General features: G+C 38.6%; 1 protein-coding gene and 1 long non-coding RNA gene across 2 annotated transcripts; both read right to left on the bottom strand.

Moving 5' to 3' along the window:
- Positions 1–2,489: 2,489 nt before the first annotated feature.
- On the bottom strand, positions 2,490–8,960 carry LOC115003953 (adhesion G-protein coupled receptor F1-like). The gene is made up of 5 exons (XM_029425894.1): positions 7,878–8,960; positions 7,715–7,756; positions 3,206–3,271; positions 2,926–2,986; positions 2,490–2,843 (listed from the first exon to the last, which is right to left on the bottom strand). The coding sequence occupies exons 1-5, from the start codon at positions 8,958–8,960 to the stop codon at positions 2,773–2,775; spliced, it is 1,323 nt and encodes a 440-aa protein (XP_029281754.1). The 3' UTR covers positions 2,490–2,772.
- A 4,375-nt stretch (positions 8,961–13,335) lies between these two features.
- On the bottom strand, positions 13,336–13,913 carry LOC115004036 (uncharacterized). The gene is made up of 4 exons (XR_003831723.1): positions 13,829–13,913; positions 13,684–13,742; positions 13,456–13,595; positions 13,336–13,370 (listed from the first exon to the last, which is right to left on the bottom strand). It is a non-coding gene; the product is annotated as an uncharacterized LOC115004036 (long non-coding RNA).
- Positions 13,914–18,087: the final 4,174 nt, after the last annotated feature.

The raw sequence follows: 18,087 nt of genomic DNA, 5'->3' as shown, positions 1-18,087 counted from the left end.
ACATCGACAATGAACCCGGAAGTGTTTTTTTTTATCATGACTACAGACGGGACAATAATGATCTTTTTTGAAAGGGAAGTTAATTATCACAAATCAAGTCCTTTTTGGAAAGTGAGGAAACGTTTTGGAAAATGAACAAAGTGAAGATATCTTTTTGACATGACATTCGGAAGGTGAATTCATTCTTGAAAAGTGAAGTCATTTATCAACATTTAAGTGATTTTGAAAGGTGAAGACATTTTTGCAAAATTACTAATTTTACGGAAATAAATTCCTTTTTGTAGAGTGAGGTCAATTATTCAGGAACAAAGTTTTTGAAAAGTGAAATCTTTTCCAAAAGATAACTTATTTCAAATTTTGAACAAACTGAAAAAATGTTTTTGAAAGGTGAAATATTTTATGGAATTGATGACATTTTTTGAAAACAAAGTAATTTTAGTTTAATCGGTCTCTCGACAAACACCCAACATTCATTTTTCAACATCCCAATGAGGATCTACAATCCTGTAGTCAGCTGGAAGCAAATTCATTGAAACTCATGGAAATCATAATTTAACTGACTGATCACCAGATAGGAAAGGGACATAAAATACTGTGTTTGGTTTGGGCGAGGTCTGCAAGAGGCAGGACAAGACGCAAAAAAAACTTGCTGCCGTTGTAATTCATTTTTTGCCCTGTCATCATTCACACAACCAATGTGTTTATGATTAAATTGTTTATAAGAGCACAATGTTCTTCATGGATCTAGACTCACAAATGTTGCTTTCAAAGTGCACCGATTGATGCATTTAATTTGAAAATGTACACCCTTTAGGGGGAGCCTGCCCCCGGATCCCCCCTAGAGGGTCTATCTACCACAGTCTCACAGAATCTTATCTAATGTTGTAATATATAGAGCATTAGCCCATAACCTGTGCTTTACAATAAAAGAACAGCTGTACTGGGCACGATTGAAGTCTAATTGCAGGAAATGCTGCTTTCTGGTGTTGATTAAATGAATATTTTCCCGCCATACTTCCCTTTGTCTCTCATTAATCTTGCACCCCCACTTGTAACTATATAGGCGCCCATTTGTACAACAGAATGGAAAATAGAGTCATGCTATGGGGTACAGTTTAGTTTTTTGAACACATTCACTCTTCTTTGTCATTGTCACTATTGCATCACATCTTAACATTCATTTAAGCATTTAAGTCTGTTGATCTGTTCTGTTCATCGGTGAAACATATGAGTTTAAAAGTGAAATCCAGATTACAGTACCGGGTATCTTTACTCTAAAATGTTGGTGGAGAGATGGGAGTGTCTCAGCTGGAGATCAGACAAAATCAGGTAACAATATAAGTGTAGTGATAACCTGGTTCTCTTCTTTCTTGCAGTAGGCTGGGTCCTGGGACCCCAGGGACGTGTGGGCAAGGAAGCAACTTCAGGACAATCAGGAACTGGGGAATTGTTAAGTGACTGTTTTTGGGAGCATTTCATGTTGTAGCTGGAAGGCTAGCAAACTTTAATTTAAAAAAGTTGTTTGTTTACATCGAATCTTCTCTCCTTCTGTCATCTTCGCTCACACGTATATACTGTACATTTAATTAGATTATTTTATTTTTTACCAGCACATTAGTGCTCAGTGCATTAGCCCTTGGTAAAACATTGAATTAGCCACTACAATAACATTAAAACAATGCAAGTTCAGCGCAGCCCTCTGTGATGGAGGGAGGTAATTGAAATTGTATGTGAACTACAACAGAAATGGCAGGATCAGAGGTGTGCTTGTGAAATTGCAATTTGGCAGGTAAACTAACATGCTTTATTGAGCTACACTGCTACTATCACTGAAATTACATTTCTTCCCCAATCTAAAGAAGCTAACTACATGTTCTTTGTCATAACATTTATTAACAGGTTTTGTCCTTTAAAGGGATATTTTGCCTCATTTTCGCAGTGTGTGTGCAAGCGCCCCCGTCGGGACTGCCCATTATTCCAAAAGCCCATTGTTCTGAAAATCCCAAAAGTCTGAAAAATGTCCCATTGGAGCCAAAGTCCATTTATCCGACGGTCCATTACTCCTAAAACAAACATCCATTGTTCCGAAAAACACACACTCTGCTACTATGCCTCTGATTGGCTAGAACTCGTTGCCTTCATTGGTTGGTTTGGTTTGGTTTAGGCATGAGGAGTAATAGTGTTACTTTGTTAAATTCTTACTAGCTACTTTTCAGAAAGGAAGTATGATGTTCTACTTCACTTAAATGGACATAGCCATGGTCATGTTAAATGAATCATTAAAAACCTAGAAACTAGTCAGTATAATTCCCGACTTGAGTGTACATAAATATGATAACTTATCATTACTGACAGTCATTGATTGAGTTATTCAGGATCTATTTGTGATAAATTCAATAATTATATGTTCCTTCTCTACTTGTTCCTTTCTCTGACTTTCGTGCATTTCAAGTCTCAGATCAAGCAGCAATACACTTCACAATTCAAAATAATATATAATAGCAGTTTTATTTACAATTTTGTGTCACTCAACTTTACATTTCAGATATGTCACACTTGCTTTATGAAGGCTTCTTGTTAAAGAAATGGGAACGATAAAATGACCATGCTGTCTTTCATGTTTGTTGCACCGGATTTTACAATATCATCCCAGTGAACTGTATACTTTTAAGTTTCTAATTATGTACTGAAAAATCTTATAATATCTGGCAGATCTTTTGAATCGGTAGGCCTAATGAAAAACATTGTATATATACAGTTTGATGCGTTGATTCAGATATTGGTGAATGACTCCGATGCACCAGTGCTTCTTGAGTTTGTAGCTTCTGACACACGGTAGATATCTGAAAGACAAAGGACAAATAGTTAATAAGAAAACATATTCAAGTAAGCGGACAAACTGCTGAATTTAGAACAACAACTTGCTTCTACGCAATCGACGTATCCAGTTTAGTCCACTGAGAGAGGAAATGCCACCACTTGTACTCTAGAGTAGAAAAAGAAAAATAGAACATTAAGTGATTGCAGGAAACACTCTTGCATATTTTCATTGAGATTGATTGTAATAATGTCTGTAGCATTTATCCAAAATGTAGATTTAACTACAGGTAGAATACATTGAGAACACCTGCAAAGTAAACCTGTATAAACTAAACATGTATGCAATAGTTTTGGTACATTTAAAAACAAAAAACAAATCACTTACCGGTACTCTTGTTGTATTAGAGGTTGTGCTTGTTGTAGGGAATTTCCTTGAGAGGATAGAACGGATCTACAGGCACAATCAAATTCATGTCAATGTCAAAATCAATAGTATTCAACGACTGTGCAATATTAGGAAATATTTAGCAAGATTAACACTGATTGACTGACTTATTTTGTGTTGGTAGGCAGATTGTGTACAGAGCCAACTGCTCCCAGTCACTATGATAAGCTAAACTAATTGCTTTCTGCCTCTAGCTCTACTTAACGTGCAGACACTGGCAAGTGGCAATGGTGGAAAGTACCTGAGTAGATCTTCTCAAGTACTGTACTATTGTACTGTACAATTTTGAGGTACTTGTACTTAAGTATTGTATATTCCACTACATTTCTGAGAGAAATATTATACTACTTTATATATTATATTTAAGCAATAGCTCACGACAGACCGTGGTATATGATCATTATATCACAGTTAAGGGGCGTGGTACAACCCCCTTAACTGTGATATAATGAGCATATATCACGGTCTGAAGTGAGCTATTGCTTTTATAAAACGGTTACCAAGTGGGGCAATATGAAAGAAAAATACACACTCCAATTTAAATAGTTTTTATTATTAAATAATGATGTTTAATATAAAATAGTCCCTCCGTTGCCTTCTGCACAAAACATAGTGGGAGGTGGTTGCTATGCAACAACACTAACAGCTAGCGAACATATTAGACAGACAACGTTGATCGATTATTTGGTCTACCTGCTCTTCACGTAGCTCTGCATGTCGTCTTTTAGGGGCTTTTTTCTCTGGAGATAGGCACTGATCAATCCACTCCTCCAGAGTAAAGCTTTGTAAATTTGTTTCCCTTTAACACCGAATGTGTCGGCGATTGCAAGCAAAGTTTTGGATTACCGTAATTATGCCATAGTTTGCGCAATCGAAAATATTTCAACGGTTTCTGAAAGCTGAGACTCTGCGCTTCACATCACATATCGATTCATAACGGTAACTTCACTTACGGCCCTCCCAGAAGCCCGCGAAACAGCGCCTTTGTTCTGAGCGAATACACACACACACACCGTGGAGAAATAGAGCCGGAAAACAGCGGATTTAATTAAAATGGAAGCAAGACGGTATGTAAATCAACACTTGTATTGCGTGGTGACTTGTTTAGAACAGTGTACCAAGTCTGTAAGGTTGTACTAGGTGTGTAATTGTACTTAATCAATTAACTAACAGACGTAATTTAACAGCTGTAGCTTTTTCTCAGACGCGGAGGGATACTGACTTGTTGTGAAAAGTAACTACAATTCTACCCATGATATGCACACATTATATCACGGCTAAGAACCAATCAGATTGCTTGATTTGGCATGTCCGTTTTATAAATATATATATATATATATATATATATATTTATATATTGTACTTTGTAGTCCACTACTATTATTTGATAATTAACAGTTACTTTGCAGATTACATAAAAAACAACGGATTGCGTGTGAAGTAGTAAAAATGAGCTCCACCTCGGCCAACGACAACAGTAATAACTTTGAGTTCTCTGAGGTTCTCTGAGTAGCATGAGTGAGTGTCTCACATTGGGAAGGTCAACATTGCATTGCATTGTGCCAGCCAGGATTGGCTGGAATAAAGCATGTTAGTGTTAAGGAGGGTGGAGACCCTCCCCCTATAAAAAGGCTTTACACTAGGCTGCCAGTCATTCCAAAATGCTCACCTAATGTTACGCTGTACCTGTGTGTTCCAATTGCTAACCCGGTGTGGCTAGGGGATAGCAAAATCCGATTTGGAGTGTTGCCACTTCTAGGCGGGTTATACAGCGGGAGTATTGCTACTCTGTAATGCATTAGCCAAGTGAAGCTATCAATATTTTGGGAAAATGATTCTACTTTCTACTTCTGTCCACACAAAGTGTTACCATTCAGTTTGGCTAGCTGCTGAAAGCTCAATTAACTAAACACAGCGAGAACAAATTACCCTATGACCGAGTTTTCTCTCATATCAAACGACAGTTTAGCTAAGTCCAGGAAAGAAATGTTTTGGTCGTAGCAAGAAAATATTTTTGAATGACTGGCAGCGTAGTTTCAAGCGTTTATAGGGGAATGGTCTCAACTCTCCTTGACACTGATGTGCTTGATTCCTGCCATTCCTGGGTGGCAGAATACAACAGGAGCTTCTGATGAGGTCACGCCATAGGCGTTTCCAATGTGAGACTGTGAGGTAAATTAATCCTAATTGTATTAATCCACTCTGGAAAAACTATCATATGTATTTGTCTACCTCAATCAATATGTTTCTGCGCAATTATGTATTTTCTGCACTGAATGTAATACAAACATAATAGGGGCACTTCCCCTTTAAGAGAACAGGTCAACAAACCATTACTTCCTGACTGCTGACGGAGGAGCGTATTGGCGCCAACTGGGACCAATGAGGAGAAGGTCAACGCCTACTCCATCGATGTAGCCACATGTTTTACGAGCCTTTGGACACACTGGAGCGGAGCCGTGAGACAGCAAGATGGGGGTTTTTGAGCCATGCAGTCTGTGGAAACGGCTTTGCGAATTGTGTCCTCAGCTGAGAATATTTTCTATGTTTGACTTATCACGTTAATAAATATATCGATTGAACTAGAGGATTGCTGTTTTGATTCGACATTCAAGCTCCGAGTTCTTCAACTTTTACCACCTTTAAGACACAAAATGAATGCTCATAAATAGAGCCTGCTTACACATTAAAGCAACATCATGTTACTATTTGGCGGGCAGCAATGCCGGTGTCGTGCCAGAAGCCGGGCGGGCAGGGAACGGAACAGGGTTTAGTAATATGCAAATGCTACATTACAGGACTGTCTCAGAAAATTAGAATATTGTGATAAAGTTCTTTATTTTCTGTAATGCAATTTAAAAAAAAAAAAAAAAAAAAAAAAAAAAAATGTCATGCATTCTGGATTCATTACAAATCAACTGAAATATTGCAAGCCTTTTATTATTTTAATATTGCTGATTATGGCTTACAGCTTAAGAAAACTCAAAAATCCTATCTCAAAAAATTAGAATAGTTCCTCAGACCAAGTAAAAAAAAAGATTTATAACAGCAAAACAAAATCAAACATTTGAAAATGTCCATTAATGCACTCAGTACTTGGTTGGGAATCCTTTTGCACGGATTACTGCATCAATGCGGCGTGGCATGGAGGCAATCAGCCTGTGGCATTGCTGAGGTGTTATGGATGCCCAGGATGCTTCAATAGCGGCCTTTAGCTCATTAGCATTGTTGGGTCTGGTGTCTTTCAGCTTCTTCTTCACAATACCACACATATTCTCTATTGGGTTCAGGTCAGGGGAATTGGCAGGCCAATCGAGGACAGTAATGCCATGGTCAGTACACCAGTTACTGGTGGTTTTGGCACTGTGGGCAGGTGCCAGATCATGCTGGAAAATGAATTCCTCATCTCCATAGAGCTTTTCAGCAGACGGAAGCATGTAGTGCTCTAAAATCTCTTGGTACACAGCTGCATTTACTCTGGGCTTGATGAAACACAGTGGACCAACACCAGCAGCTGACATGGCTCCCCAAACCATCGCTGACTGTGGGAACTTCACACTGGATTTCAAGCAACTTGGATTTTGCTCCTCTCCAGCCTTTCTCCAGACTCTGGCGCCTTGACTTCCAAATGAAATACAAAACTTGCTTTCGTCTGAAAAGAGGACTTTGGACCACTCTGCAACTGTCCAGTGCTTCTTTTCCATAGCCCAAGTCAGACGCTTCTTCCGTTGTCTTGAGTTCAGAAGTGGCTTGACCATGGGAATACGGCTATTGTAGCCCATTTCCCGGACACGTCTGTGAACAGTGGCTTTTGATACCTGGACTCCAGCTTCAGTCCACTGTCTTTGAAGCTCCCCCAAATTCTGGAAGCGACTCTTCTTCACAATGCTGTTAAGGCTGCGGTCATCTCTCTTGGTTGTGCAGCGTTTCCTGCCACATTTCCCCCTTCCAACAGACTTTTTGTGGATGTGCTTTGAAACTGCACTCTGTGAACAGCTTGCTCTTTGAGACATTTCTTTTTGTGTCTTACCCTCCTGATGGAGGGTGTCAATGATGGTCCTCTGGACAGCAGTCAGATCAGCAGTCTTCCCCATACTTGTGATTTAGTTTACTGAACCAAGCTGAGTGTTTTTCAAGGCTCAGGAAACCCTTGCAGGTGTTTCGAGTTAATTAGACGATTCAAGTGATTCGTTGAACACCCTACTAGTATACTTTTTCATGATATTCTAATATTTAGAGATAGGATATTGGAGTTTTCTTAAGCTGTATGCCATAATCAGCAATATTAAAATAATAAAAGGCTTGCAATATTTCAGTTGATTTGTAATGAATCCAGAATGTATGACATTTTTGTTTTTTTAATTGCATTACAGAAAATAAAGAACTTTATCACAATATTCTAATTTTCTGAGACAGTCCTGTATGTTGCTCTTATGCATCATAACATACCTTTGAATCAAATAGTGTCCCAAACACTAAAATGAAGAAACCCTGAGGAAAAACAGATGGCATGCACATTTCTTTATCATCATATCACAAAAATAAAATGTATTACACAAAAATACTGCCATGTAAGAATTTTACAATCTTGTATTTTAATGGATGCAAATATCTGTAGTGAATTGAAGAGTGCAAAGGTAATATGGATTCCGTTGTTGTTTGATGTTACAATGGTTCCCACTCCTAAAGACCAGGTCAGTCCAAATAAAGGTGTCAAAATAACCACACACCTTAATATGACCACCAGCGTGTGCTTTTCATCGTTTTGGACGACATCTCCCACACCTCTTCTCAGCATTTTGAACAATACCACGATTACGATTATTATGTTGATGAAAACTATAGTTAATGCAGGTATCACCATGGCCAGCAGGGCTTTTGTCGGAGACCAGTTGAGCCAACAGACATTGTTTTTGCTGATGTATCCATCTTGTGGTGCTGTGACAGCAACAGTAATAACAGCAATGATCAGAGGGGCCCCGTAGCCCAATATGAAGCCTATCGCTAAAATGGTTGACTTGGACATGTGGGAGAAGACCATGACCGTCCGGTAAAAGAGCAGAAGGCCTGAGACAAGCATCCAAAAGAACACAGCAAGGTAGAAAAAGTGCATAAAATTTTTTATTGTGCTGCAAGGATCAACTGAAGCTTTATAGTCCTCCTCTAGGTTCTTGGAAATAGAGGCACCAATGATAAAACAGATGTCAGCGATCAACAGAGACAGGGCAGTGTTAATGATGGAAACATGACGCATGAAGGCAGTGCTATTTCTAGTAATGGCTTTCCAAACGTATCCTTCAATAATGAGACATATAACTAAACTTGCCAGAGAAATCCCAACTCCAACATAAGTGATTATTTCCAAGGCTTCTCTCACTGCTCGAGGGATGTCTGTTGCCATCAGAATTGAAAAGGAGGTGAGATGGTTGCATCTGCAGGTTACAGTGTTGTTTATTTCAGAAATAAACTCACACCCCTCATCATCCCAGGCACCCAGATTATTTAAGAGTGTGAAGTTCCAGAAGACGCACTGAGGATGTAGTGACAGGGACTGATTTAACTTGCTGTAGCTCAGAGTTACATTCTGAATTGTCGCATTTACTTTGACTAGCACCACAGCAGCGTTGATGGCATTATCGGGGAGGGTGTCATTGCTGTTGGTGTTGATGTTAAAGCTGGTGTTTCGTGCGGGCATAACAATATTAAGGGTAAAGAAGGTAATGGTGGTGATAGGGATGTTGTTAATGTCGGTGTTTGGAATGTCTATGCAGGCATTTACGGGAGCAACGCTACAGTGTACACATCATAAGTGCAAAGGATGCCATGAAAATGTTTTATGTTTCGGCCTTTAATAAAGTCAAAGCCCAGTTAAATATACATGCCCCAGGTTCAGAAAGCAAGTCCAAGTTCAGACTGGCCGACGCAATTCAACTATTTTGTTCAGGGGGCCAGATTTGAAGAAAGCTAAGGGCCAGACATTTGACAGTTGAAGAAAGATATTTGCTCATATATCCTCACCATGGAATTGTAATTTCAAACAAATTTCCTGAGTTTCAACACTATCTTGGATTAAGTCAAGAAACAGACGCAGACGCGTTAATAACAATGCTGTCAGAGCGATATTTATGTCAGTAACCGTTCAGGCAGAGAGTGGTACTGCAGCACGGGAGACGGTGAGAGGCTTTCAAATCAAAATGATAATAAATTCAGATGAAGTTCTCTGAGAAGTGGATGAGGGATCAGGAAGACACCACAGTAACTGTAGAAACGCTGTATTGTGTCGAAGTTGTGTTAGTGAAAAGAAAGTCACTTTTGCGGGACTGCTTTTCCTTTCTGTCCATTTCACGTTATAAGAAACACGATGGTGTAAGCTACGTGAGAAGAGGGGTAAATAACTGGATAGAATTAAAATCGTTGTTTCGATGCAGCTCTCCAGCTTGTGATTATACGTGATGCAAAAGCTTTCTCCATTGCTAGTAGTGTCAGCTGTGAACATTTAACACGTGTTGATAATAAAACAAACTGTTAATGGATGTGTCCAGCTTTTCAGTGTGATAACATTAAGGCGTTTTTCTCCATCACTTCATACTTACAGTTGAGTTCAACTAAGTCTTCATTGAACCACTGGACCTTATAGAGGGACTGCACGCAACACTGAATCAAATCAAATTTATTTGTATAGCCCAATATCACAAATTATACATTTGTCTCAGTGTGCTTTACAGACTGTACAGGTTACGACACCCTCTGTCCTTAGACCCTCGCATCGCACAAGGAAAAACTTCCTAAAAGAAACCCCACAATTAAAGGGGGAAAAATGGAAGAAACCTCAGGGAGAGCAACTGAGGAGGGATCCCTCTCCCAGGACGGACAGACGTGCAATAGATGTCGTGTGTACAGGATAAACAACATAGTAAAAATACAACATTTGACAGAAATTATGTTGTGTTGAAAAAAAGAGAAAGTATGGATGAATCCAGGAAAATGTCAAAAAGGCTTCCCGGTGTCCAGCAGGACCAGGGCAGCAGGCGCAGCCACGATTCATGATCCTGACGTAAACTTTATCAGTGGCAACCTGCCACATGAGAGATAGACACTCTGGGGATGATGCCCCGGATGATGAGTTAGTAACATACATTTACATAAATGTATACAGATAGAGGGAGAAGAAGAGAGGGAGGGGAGGAGAGAGGAAGAGAAGGAAGAGAGCAGGGAGGTGTCCCCCGGCAGTCTAAGCCTATAGCAGCATAACTAGGGGCTGATCCAGGGCAAATCTGAGCCAGCCCTAACTATAAGCTTTATCAAAAAGGAAATTCTTTAGCCTACTCTTAAATGTGGATGAGTGTGTCTGCCTCCCGAACACAAACTGGAAGCTGGTTCCACTGGAGAGGAGCTTGATAGCTGAAGGCTCTGGCTCCCATTGTACTCTTAGAGACTCTAGGAACCACAAGTAACCCTGCAGTCTGGGAGTGTAATGCTCTAGTTGGTTTATAAGGTACTATGAGATCTTTAAGATATGCTGGAGCCTGACCATTAATTGCTTTGTAAGTCAGGAGAAGGATTTTGAATTCTATTCTGTATTTTACCGGGAGCCAGTGCAGTGCAGCTAATACAGGAGTAATATGATCCCGTTTCCTTGTTCTTGTCATTACACGTGCCGCTGCATTTTGGATCAACTGAAGAATCTTAAGCGACTTTTTGGGACAACCTGATAACAATGAGTTGCAGTAATCCAGCCTTGAAGTAACAAATGCATGGACTAGTTTTTCTGCATCATTTTGAGACAGGATGCGTCTTATTTTTGCAATGTTACGTAGATGAAAGAAGGCAGTCCTTGAGATTTGTTTTATGTGGGAGTTAAACGACAGATCTTGATCAAAGATGACGCCAAGATTCCTTACAGTGGTGCTGGAGGCCAAGTTAATGCCATCCAGAGCTTCTATGTCATTAGAAAATGCGTTTCGGAGGCGTTTAGGGCCAAGTATAATAACTTCAGTTTTGTCTGTGTTTAACATCAAAAAGTTGCTAGACATCCAAGTTTTTATGTCCTTAAGGCATGCTTGAAGTTTAGCCAATTGATTGGTTTCATCTGATTTAATTGATAGATATAATTGGGTATCATCCGCATAACAATGAAAGTTTATAGAGTGGTTCCTTATAATATTGCCCAAAGGAAGCATATATAAGGTGAATAGAATCGGTCCAAGTACAGAACCCTGCAGAACTCCAAGACTGACTTTGGCTGTCATGGAGGATTTATCCTTAACAAGTACAAATTGAGATCGCTCAGATAAATAGGACTTGAACCAGCTTAGTGCGGTTCCTTTTATGCCAACACAATGTTCCAGTCTCTGTAGTAGAATGTCATGATCAACAGTGTCGAAAGCAGCACTGAGGTCTAACAAGACAAGAACAGAGACAAGTCCTTTGTCTGATGCCAAAAGAAGGTCATTGGTAACTTTCACCAGTGCCGTCTCTGTGCTATGATAAACTCTAAATCCAGATTGAAAAACCTCAAATAAACTATTATGTAAAAAATCACATAACTGTTTTGCAACTGCTTTCTCAAGGATCTTAGCGAGAAAGAGAAGGTTAGATATCGGCCTATAGTTGGCTAAAACCTCTGGATCAAGACTAGGCTTTTTAGGAAGTGGTTTTATTACAGCTACTTTGAAGGATTTTGGTACGTAGCCAGATAATAGAGACAGGTTGATCATATTTAATAACGAGGTGTTAATTAAGGGTAAAACTTCTTTAAACAGTTTAGTTGGAATCGGGTCTAAAAGACAGGTTGATGGCTTAGACGATGAGATTGTTGAAGTTAGTTGGTTAAGGTTGATTGGAGTAAAACAGTCTAGATATATTTCAGGAGTTACAGATGTTTTTAAAATTACGGCAGTTGAAGTTAAGTCATTACCAATTGAGGTCAGGAGGAGATTAATTTTGTCTCTAATAATTATAATTTTATCGTTAAAGAAACTCATAAAGTCGTCACTACTGAGAGATATAGGAATAGAAGGCTCTGTAGAGCTGTGGCTCTCTGTCAGCCTGGCTACAGTGCTGAAAAGAAACCTGGGGTTGTTCTTACTTTCTTCTATTAAGGAAGAGTAATAAGCTGCTCTGGCATTACGGAGAGCCTTCTTATACGTTTTAAGATGATCTAACCAGACTAAACGAGATTCTTCCAATTTAGTGGAACGCCATTTACTTTCAAGATTTCTCGACTTTTGTTTTAGTTTGCAGATTTGTGAATTAAGCCATGGAGCTTTCTTTTTCTGTTTTATGATCTTCTTCAAAAAGAAGTGATGCTTGTTCCGCTGTCCCCTCGCATTTAACATTAACTTGACTCCGTGATTGTATAATGGGAGCTTGTATGATATCAGTTCTTGTCACATCTGTATTTTGTTTGAAAGTTATTACTTCACCCTTCAGAGTACATTCGTAAGGTCCTGTGAGGAAGAGAAGTATTAAAGATTGCATTGGTATACTGTAAAATAAATGAATGATCACATCCCAGTATTTTACTATAGCTGTGACTAAATACCGATACATTGACAGTATTTGTGTATTATTGGTGGATGTAATTTAATGTAAGATATTGTCTCTTATTTGTAATACAGATATGATAGTCTAAGCAAGGAATTAATTTATCTATAAACTTTAATAGAAAATACTTAATTTTACTCTAACACAATGTTTATGCTTTTTCACAATATTCTGATGAAATATAATATTAATCTTAAACTAGGATATATGTGAACTTGTTTCACAGTGTCATGGCATTTAGAACTTTATATGGTGTTGGGTAAATACTGCAGTAATTGTATAGTGATTTCCTGGTTACTGATTTCTTAGTAATTAACTAATTCAGCTAACTTTGACTTACCAATGTCAAGAAGGTTGACGTCCTTAACCGTAAGAATTGAATTCCGGCTAGAAGTGGTTATTACCCTACGTGTATTCTCTTTAATAACACTTCCTCCAAATTTCCACTCGGAACCAGACATTCTTCCCACATTAAGCTCTATTGATGGCTCACACTTCAGCATCATGGTTGTACCAGTATAAGCGGGGGTGGGGGAGGTAATGCTGATTGATTTTGGACCTTTGGAGAAAGTAAATAAAATATCAGTTTGGAATTCAATCAAGTTAATTGAAAAGTAATTACCTACTAGCTTCTTTGAACTTACTGTTGTAGAATGCAGAAACTGAGCCAATGACAGGAGCAATAGACCGTAACGCGTCTGGAAGTCTTTTATTTACTACAGACACTTGCGATGAGTTAACTTGTGTTGTCTGAACAACAAAGTCTGCAATTATGCTTCCTTTTCTGTAAGAACAAACACAAGCCAAAGTGGTGGTGTAAAATGTGTACAGATTCCTGGCTCCAAATGTTTTTAATGGCAGAATTACCATACCTGAATCCTTTCACAAAAGCATCCTTAAATCCTGTGAGTCCTTGATACTGCGTTTTTAACTGTGGGAGAGACATGGTTCATAATATCAACATTAAAAGTGAAAATACAAGTTACAATTGGATATGGTATTCATCAATGCACTTACCACGGAAGTAATGGCTTTTTCAAGGTTCCTGTACGCAGAACTTGTTGTATCATCAAATTCTTCTGTGAATGTCTTGTTTAATTCCACTGTCATGTCCACATTCAATCCTGTTTATTTAAACAAGATCAAAAACATGAGCAAAGCTATGGAAGAACATTTGCATTTTTTTGTGATTTGAACAACAGGTCAGGTAGAGATACAAGAGAAGAGACAATTGTTAATTATGGCTATTATTTGTTTGCATTACCCGTGAAGATCAAGGGTATTTAAAAGTATTTATCTCAAAAGTGTTCATATCCTATTAAGCCAGGGGTCTTCAACGTTTTTCAGGCCAAGGACCCCTGAACTGGTGTAGCAAGGAGCAGGGACCCCCTACTGTATATATTATATAGAAGAGGCTTGAAGAGGTCCGTGTGACGGGGGGGTGCATGGCGCAAACTTCTTTTAGTTCACACCTCTCCTTTCCTCCCCTCTGTCTCTGACTGTAGGTGTGTGTGTCGGGAGCGAAGTCCTGCCCTTCGCAATTTCTTTTATTAATTTGCTTTATCTACAAACAATTTTGCGACCCCCCCTGCAGCACCCTGTTGAAGACCTATGTATTAAGTTATCCATTGCTACCACAGATTTGAGATATCACGTGGTAGGCAGAATTTAAATAGGCAGAATCAATATTCAAGTAGTAATTCATTGAATGGTAGAGAATTAATTATTCAATCTGTTAAATTGTGACATACTGAGCTTCATACTTTGTATATGGGAAGGAGCCAAAAAACAATCCAAGAGGTTAGAAAGCTTGTGTGATAAAGGGGCCTTCTGAGGGACCACACTTGCACAATTAATAGAGCCAAGAAAAAACGAGTGAAAGTAAAACATGCTGTCCTCAGAAATGATTTAGAAGCACGTTGGTGCAGTGAGAAGAAGGCTGTACAAGACATTACAGCATAATGTAACGTTTTTACTTTTAGGACCCAAAAGAATGCAGGTAGGTGTCATCTTGGCTAAGTGGTCTTAGACTGTGTAGGTTTGAAATGTGGAGCTCCAATGACATCATGCTGAGGAACTGAGAGAAGAAATACGTGCACTCTGAAATTCATTCCTTTGTGCCTTCATATCACTGCCTCTTCCTTGAACCAATGAAGCAATCCTGACGTCATGTTTGAATATGAAAGGCAACCCTTTCTACAACTAAACTACATTCACATTTCTGTTTTGAGGGAATTCTCCTGGATTACGGTGACAGTTTTAAACATTTGGTTAACGTTGTGAATTGAAAGAAAACACACAAATGCGGAACAACGGTCTCCTGGGTGAAAGTCCTGTCTTTGTTTGAGCCACACGTGTACCTCGTCCTTCTCCCTGCGCGGACTTCCAAGGACTGATTTGAAACGCGTCTGTGATAGATCAAAAACTAACATAATCCGGGACAAGATATGTTTTCCTCTAAACATACTTGACAATGCAGTTCAGATGGATGGAAACGTAATTCTTCAGGATATCAGGCTGCTAATGGCCACTAAATGTCACAACTGGAACAGTAGCGTTTAAAAGCGTGTTGTGGTAACTGTTGCTATATAAACTATTGTTGACATTTTAAGAACATTTGGAAAAGAAAAAGTAGTCTACAAATGATTTTAAAGGTTGACTGTTGTTGACGGTGCAGCTGTTTGTCATGACTCTAGATTTCTGTTCCTGTTTTATTTTGTAGAGTTCACCTCCCTTGTGTCATGTCTTGTGTCCGCCATCGTCAGCGTTTGCCCCGCCCCTGATTGTTTCCACCTGTTCCCACTCACCTCTTGTATAAATTGTCCGGTCTCCCTTTGTCTTGTGCCAGTTCAGAGCCTATGCCCGTACCAGCGATCCATGAAGTGTGCTTATCTGATAGTTTTGTATGTCCTCCTAGTGAGAGTTTTCAGTTGTTGTTTTGATTTATGGAAGTAAACCTTTGTTTATTGTACACTACCTTTGTGTCTGGAGTCGTGCAATTGAGTCTTCCTTCCCTGTGTCCGAGTCATAACACTGTTTAGTGTTCATGTGTTTTGGCAATAGATGCTGAGTCAATCAATCTTTGCATTAAATGATATAGTCGGTCACCTAAGACAATAGCTGCCAATATGGAAGAGTAAGGTAGCACGTTTTTAGTAGCACTCACTTGTTGAGATTGTTGGTGTTGTAGTGTTCACAGGTGGCAAAGTAGTAGGAGTTGAATCTGAAAAAAAACCTTTTTAAAATCTTATATTACATTTTACAATAGAAAACAAAATGATTCACACCCAGATTAAGTACTGTTGATATATTAGCAATAACGAACAAACGACATCCTGACAACTTCCCTCAAGGTCTCTATTTCACCTTTCTACAAGGTTGCCTTATCACAACTGCAGTGACACAGGAATACAAGTGTCGGTTCACACTGTTAAATTAAGAGGTATGTTTTTTTCAAATCACTATGGTTCACGACATTCTTGATGGTAATAAAAAATATTACCAAATCCAATGGCGGATAAAAAATAAGGCTCTCCAACAGAAGGGTACCCTATAAGGCCCTGCATTTTGTTTTCTTCAATCAGAGGACAGACAGTATGTAGACCGTAGCTGTATCACATGTATTCAACACTGTGCTTGTCTTTATGTGTTTTCATAAATTAAATACTGTCTTCTTAGTCTTACTTGTTGGTGGTGGAGTTGTTGTCGGAGGACAAGCTGTAAAGTCTGTGAACAGGAATAGAGAGAAGAGTAGCTGCTGAATAGATACAACTATAGAGAGTGACACTTCTAAGATATTTACTACTGTACTTATAAGATGCACACTTTAAGAGCTTGAATCAGGGCTGTCAGAATATTTGATTTTCGTGTTTTTGCTCTTTTTACAAGTATAAGAGGGTTGAGAGTCTGTATACAAGAAGAATGCTGGATTATTTACACAATATTATCATATGTGCATTATTACCATGATATTCATATCTAATGTCTTTAATATCAAAGTTAACATTAATACTAGTATATCGGACACCCCTAGTTTGAATATAACTTGCAATTCTTAACTGGATGTTATATTTAAAAGAGTGGAGTCATTTTATGAGTAAATGACTTTACAGTGTAGTTATGCATTCTCTACAACAGATGGCAGTGTTTCCAAAGGTTTCCTTCTGACTCAAGCAAGCTCCTATCTTTGTATGACTCGAAAGCCAGCAATTACATAGTGAGACACAGTAATCGGAATGAGATTAAAAAGTGTCTCACAAGAAGCCAGTTATGCTCATTTTCCAAGACTTCACTGAGTTATGATGAAAACGGTTATGGTCATGGTTATCAAAGTATCAAATATTAGTAAATGTGCAGGCAAAGTACTCACTATGATGGTGTGTTGACTGACAGTACTGTCCATCCATGGGAATAGCTTTGATGCACCCACATGTGTTGTTTGTATTACCATCACATTTCCCATAGGTAGAGCACTTGTCACAAGGCCACAGGTAGTCATCCTCACAGCGGCACTGGAACCCAAATTCAACTTTGCTGCAAACTTTAAAAAAGAACACAGTATTTTCCCTTGTAAAAAGGTCCAAGGTTTAAAATAGACAGCTAAATAAAATAATACCATGTTTGTTTTGAAAAGCCATTATTGCAGAGCCCCAATCTTCTGAAAGATGTCCCTTTGGACCGATAGCCCATTTGTCCCATTTACACTCTTGCTGCAACAAACATAATCCCATATTCTGTCTCTGATTAGCTATATTAGCAAAGTACAGATTGCCTTTGTTGATTTGTTTAAGCATTAGAGGTGAGATTGGTTAGGGCGTCCTTTGCTATAGTAATCTTGGCCACATAAATAAAATATCAACAGGGAAGGTTCAACTACATCATTATGCATAATAATCAACCCTGTGCTTCTGTTCCTTGAACTGAGAGAGTGTATTTATGGAGTAATGGGCCTTTGGAACAATGGTTTGTTTTCGGGATAACGGGCTGTCAAATAAATTGACTTTAAAAAAAAAATATTATTATTATTGGGGTTTTGGAATAATGGGCCATTGGAAACGTCCCACCTGTAGAAATGTTGACAGTACAAATATAAATATAAATTTCACATTTGGAACTATGAGACCAAACACAGTTGGCCTATAAATGATTGATTGAATAGATGTGTTTACACCTATTCAATCAATCATTTATATGTTATATTTTATAACATTTAGCATTTGTTAAATCTATGGACATGGACATACTGTATGTCCATAGATATGTCAAAAATTAGGCCA

The sequence above is a fragment of the Cottoperca gobio genome, chromosome 24 (assembly GCF_900634415.1).
Source record: "Cottoperca gobio chromosome 24, fCotGob3.1, whole genome shotgun sequence".
Classification (NCBI taxonomy): Eukaryota; Metazoa; Chordata; class Actinopteri; order Perciformes; family Bovichtidae; genus Cottoperca; species Cottoperca gobio.
This window is presented reverse-complemented; position numbering and strand designations above follow the sequence as displayed.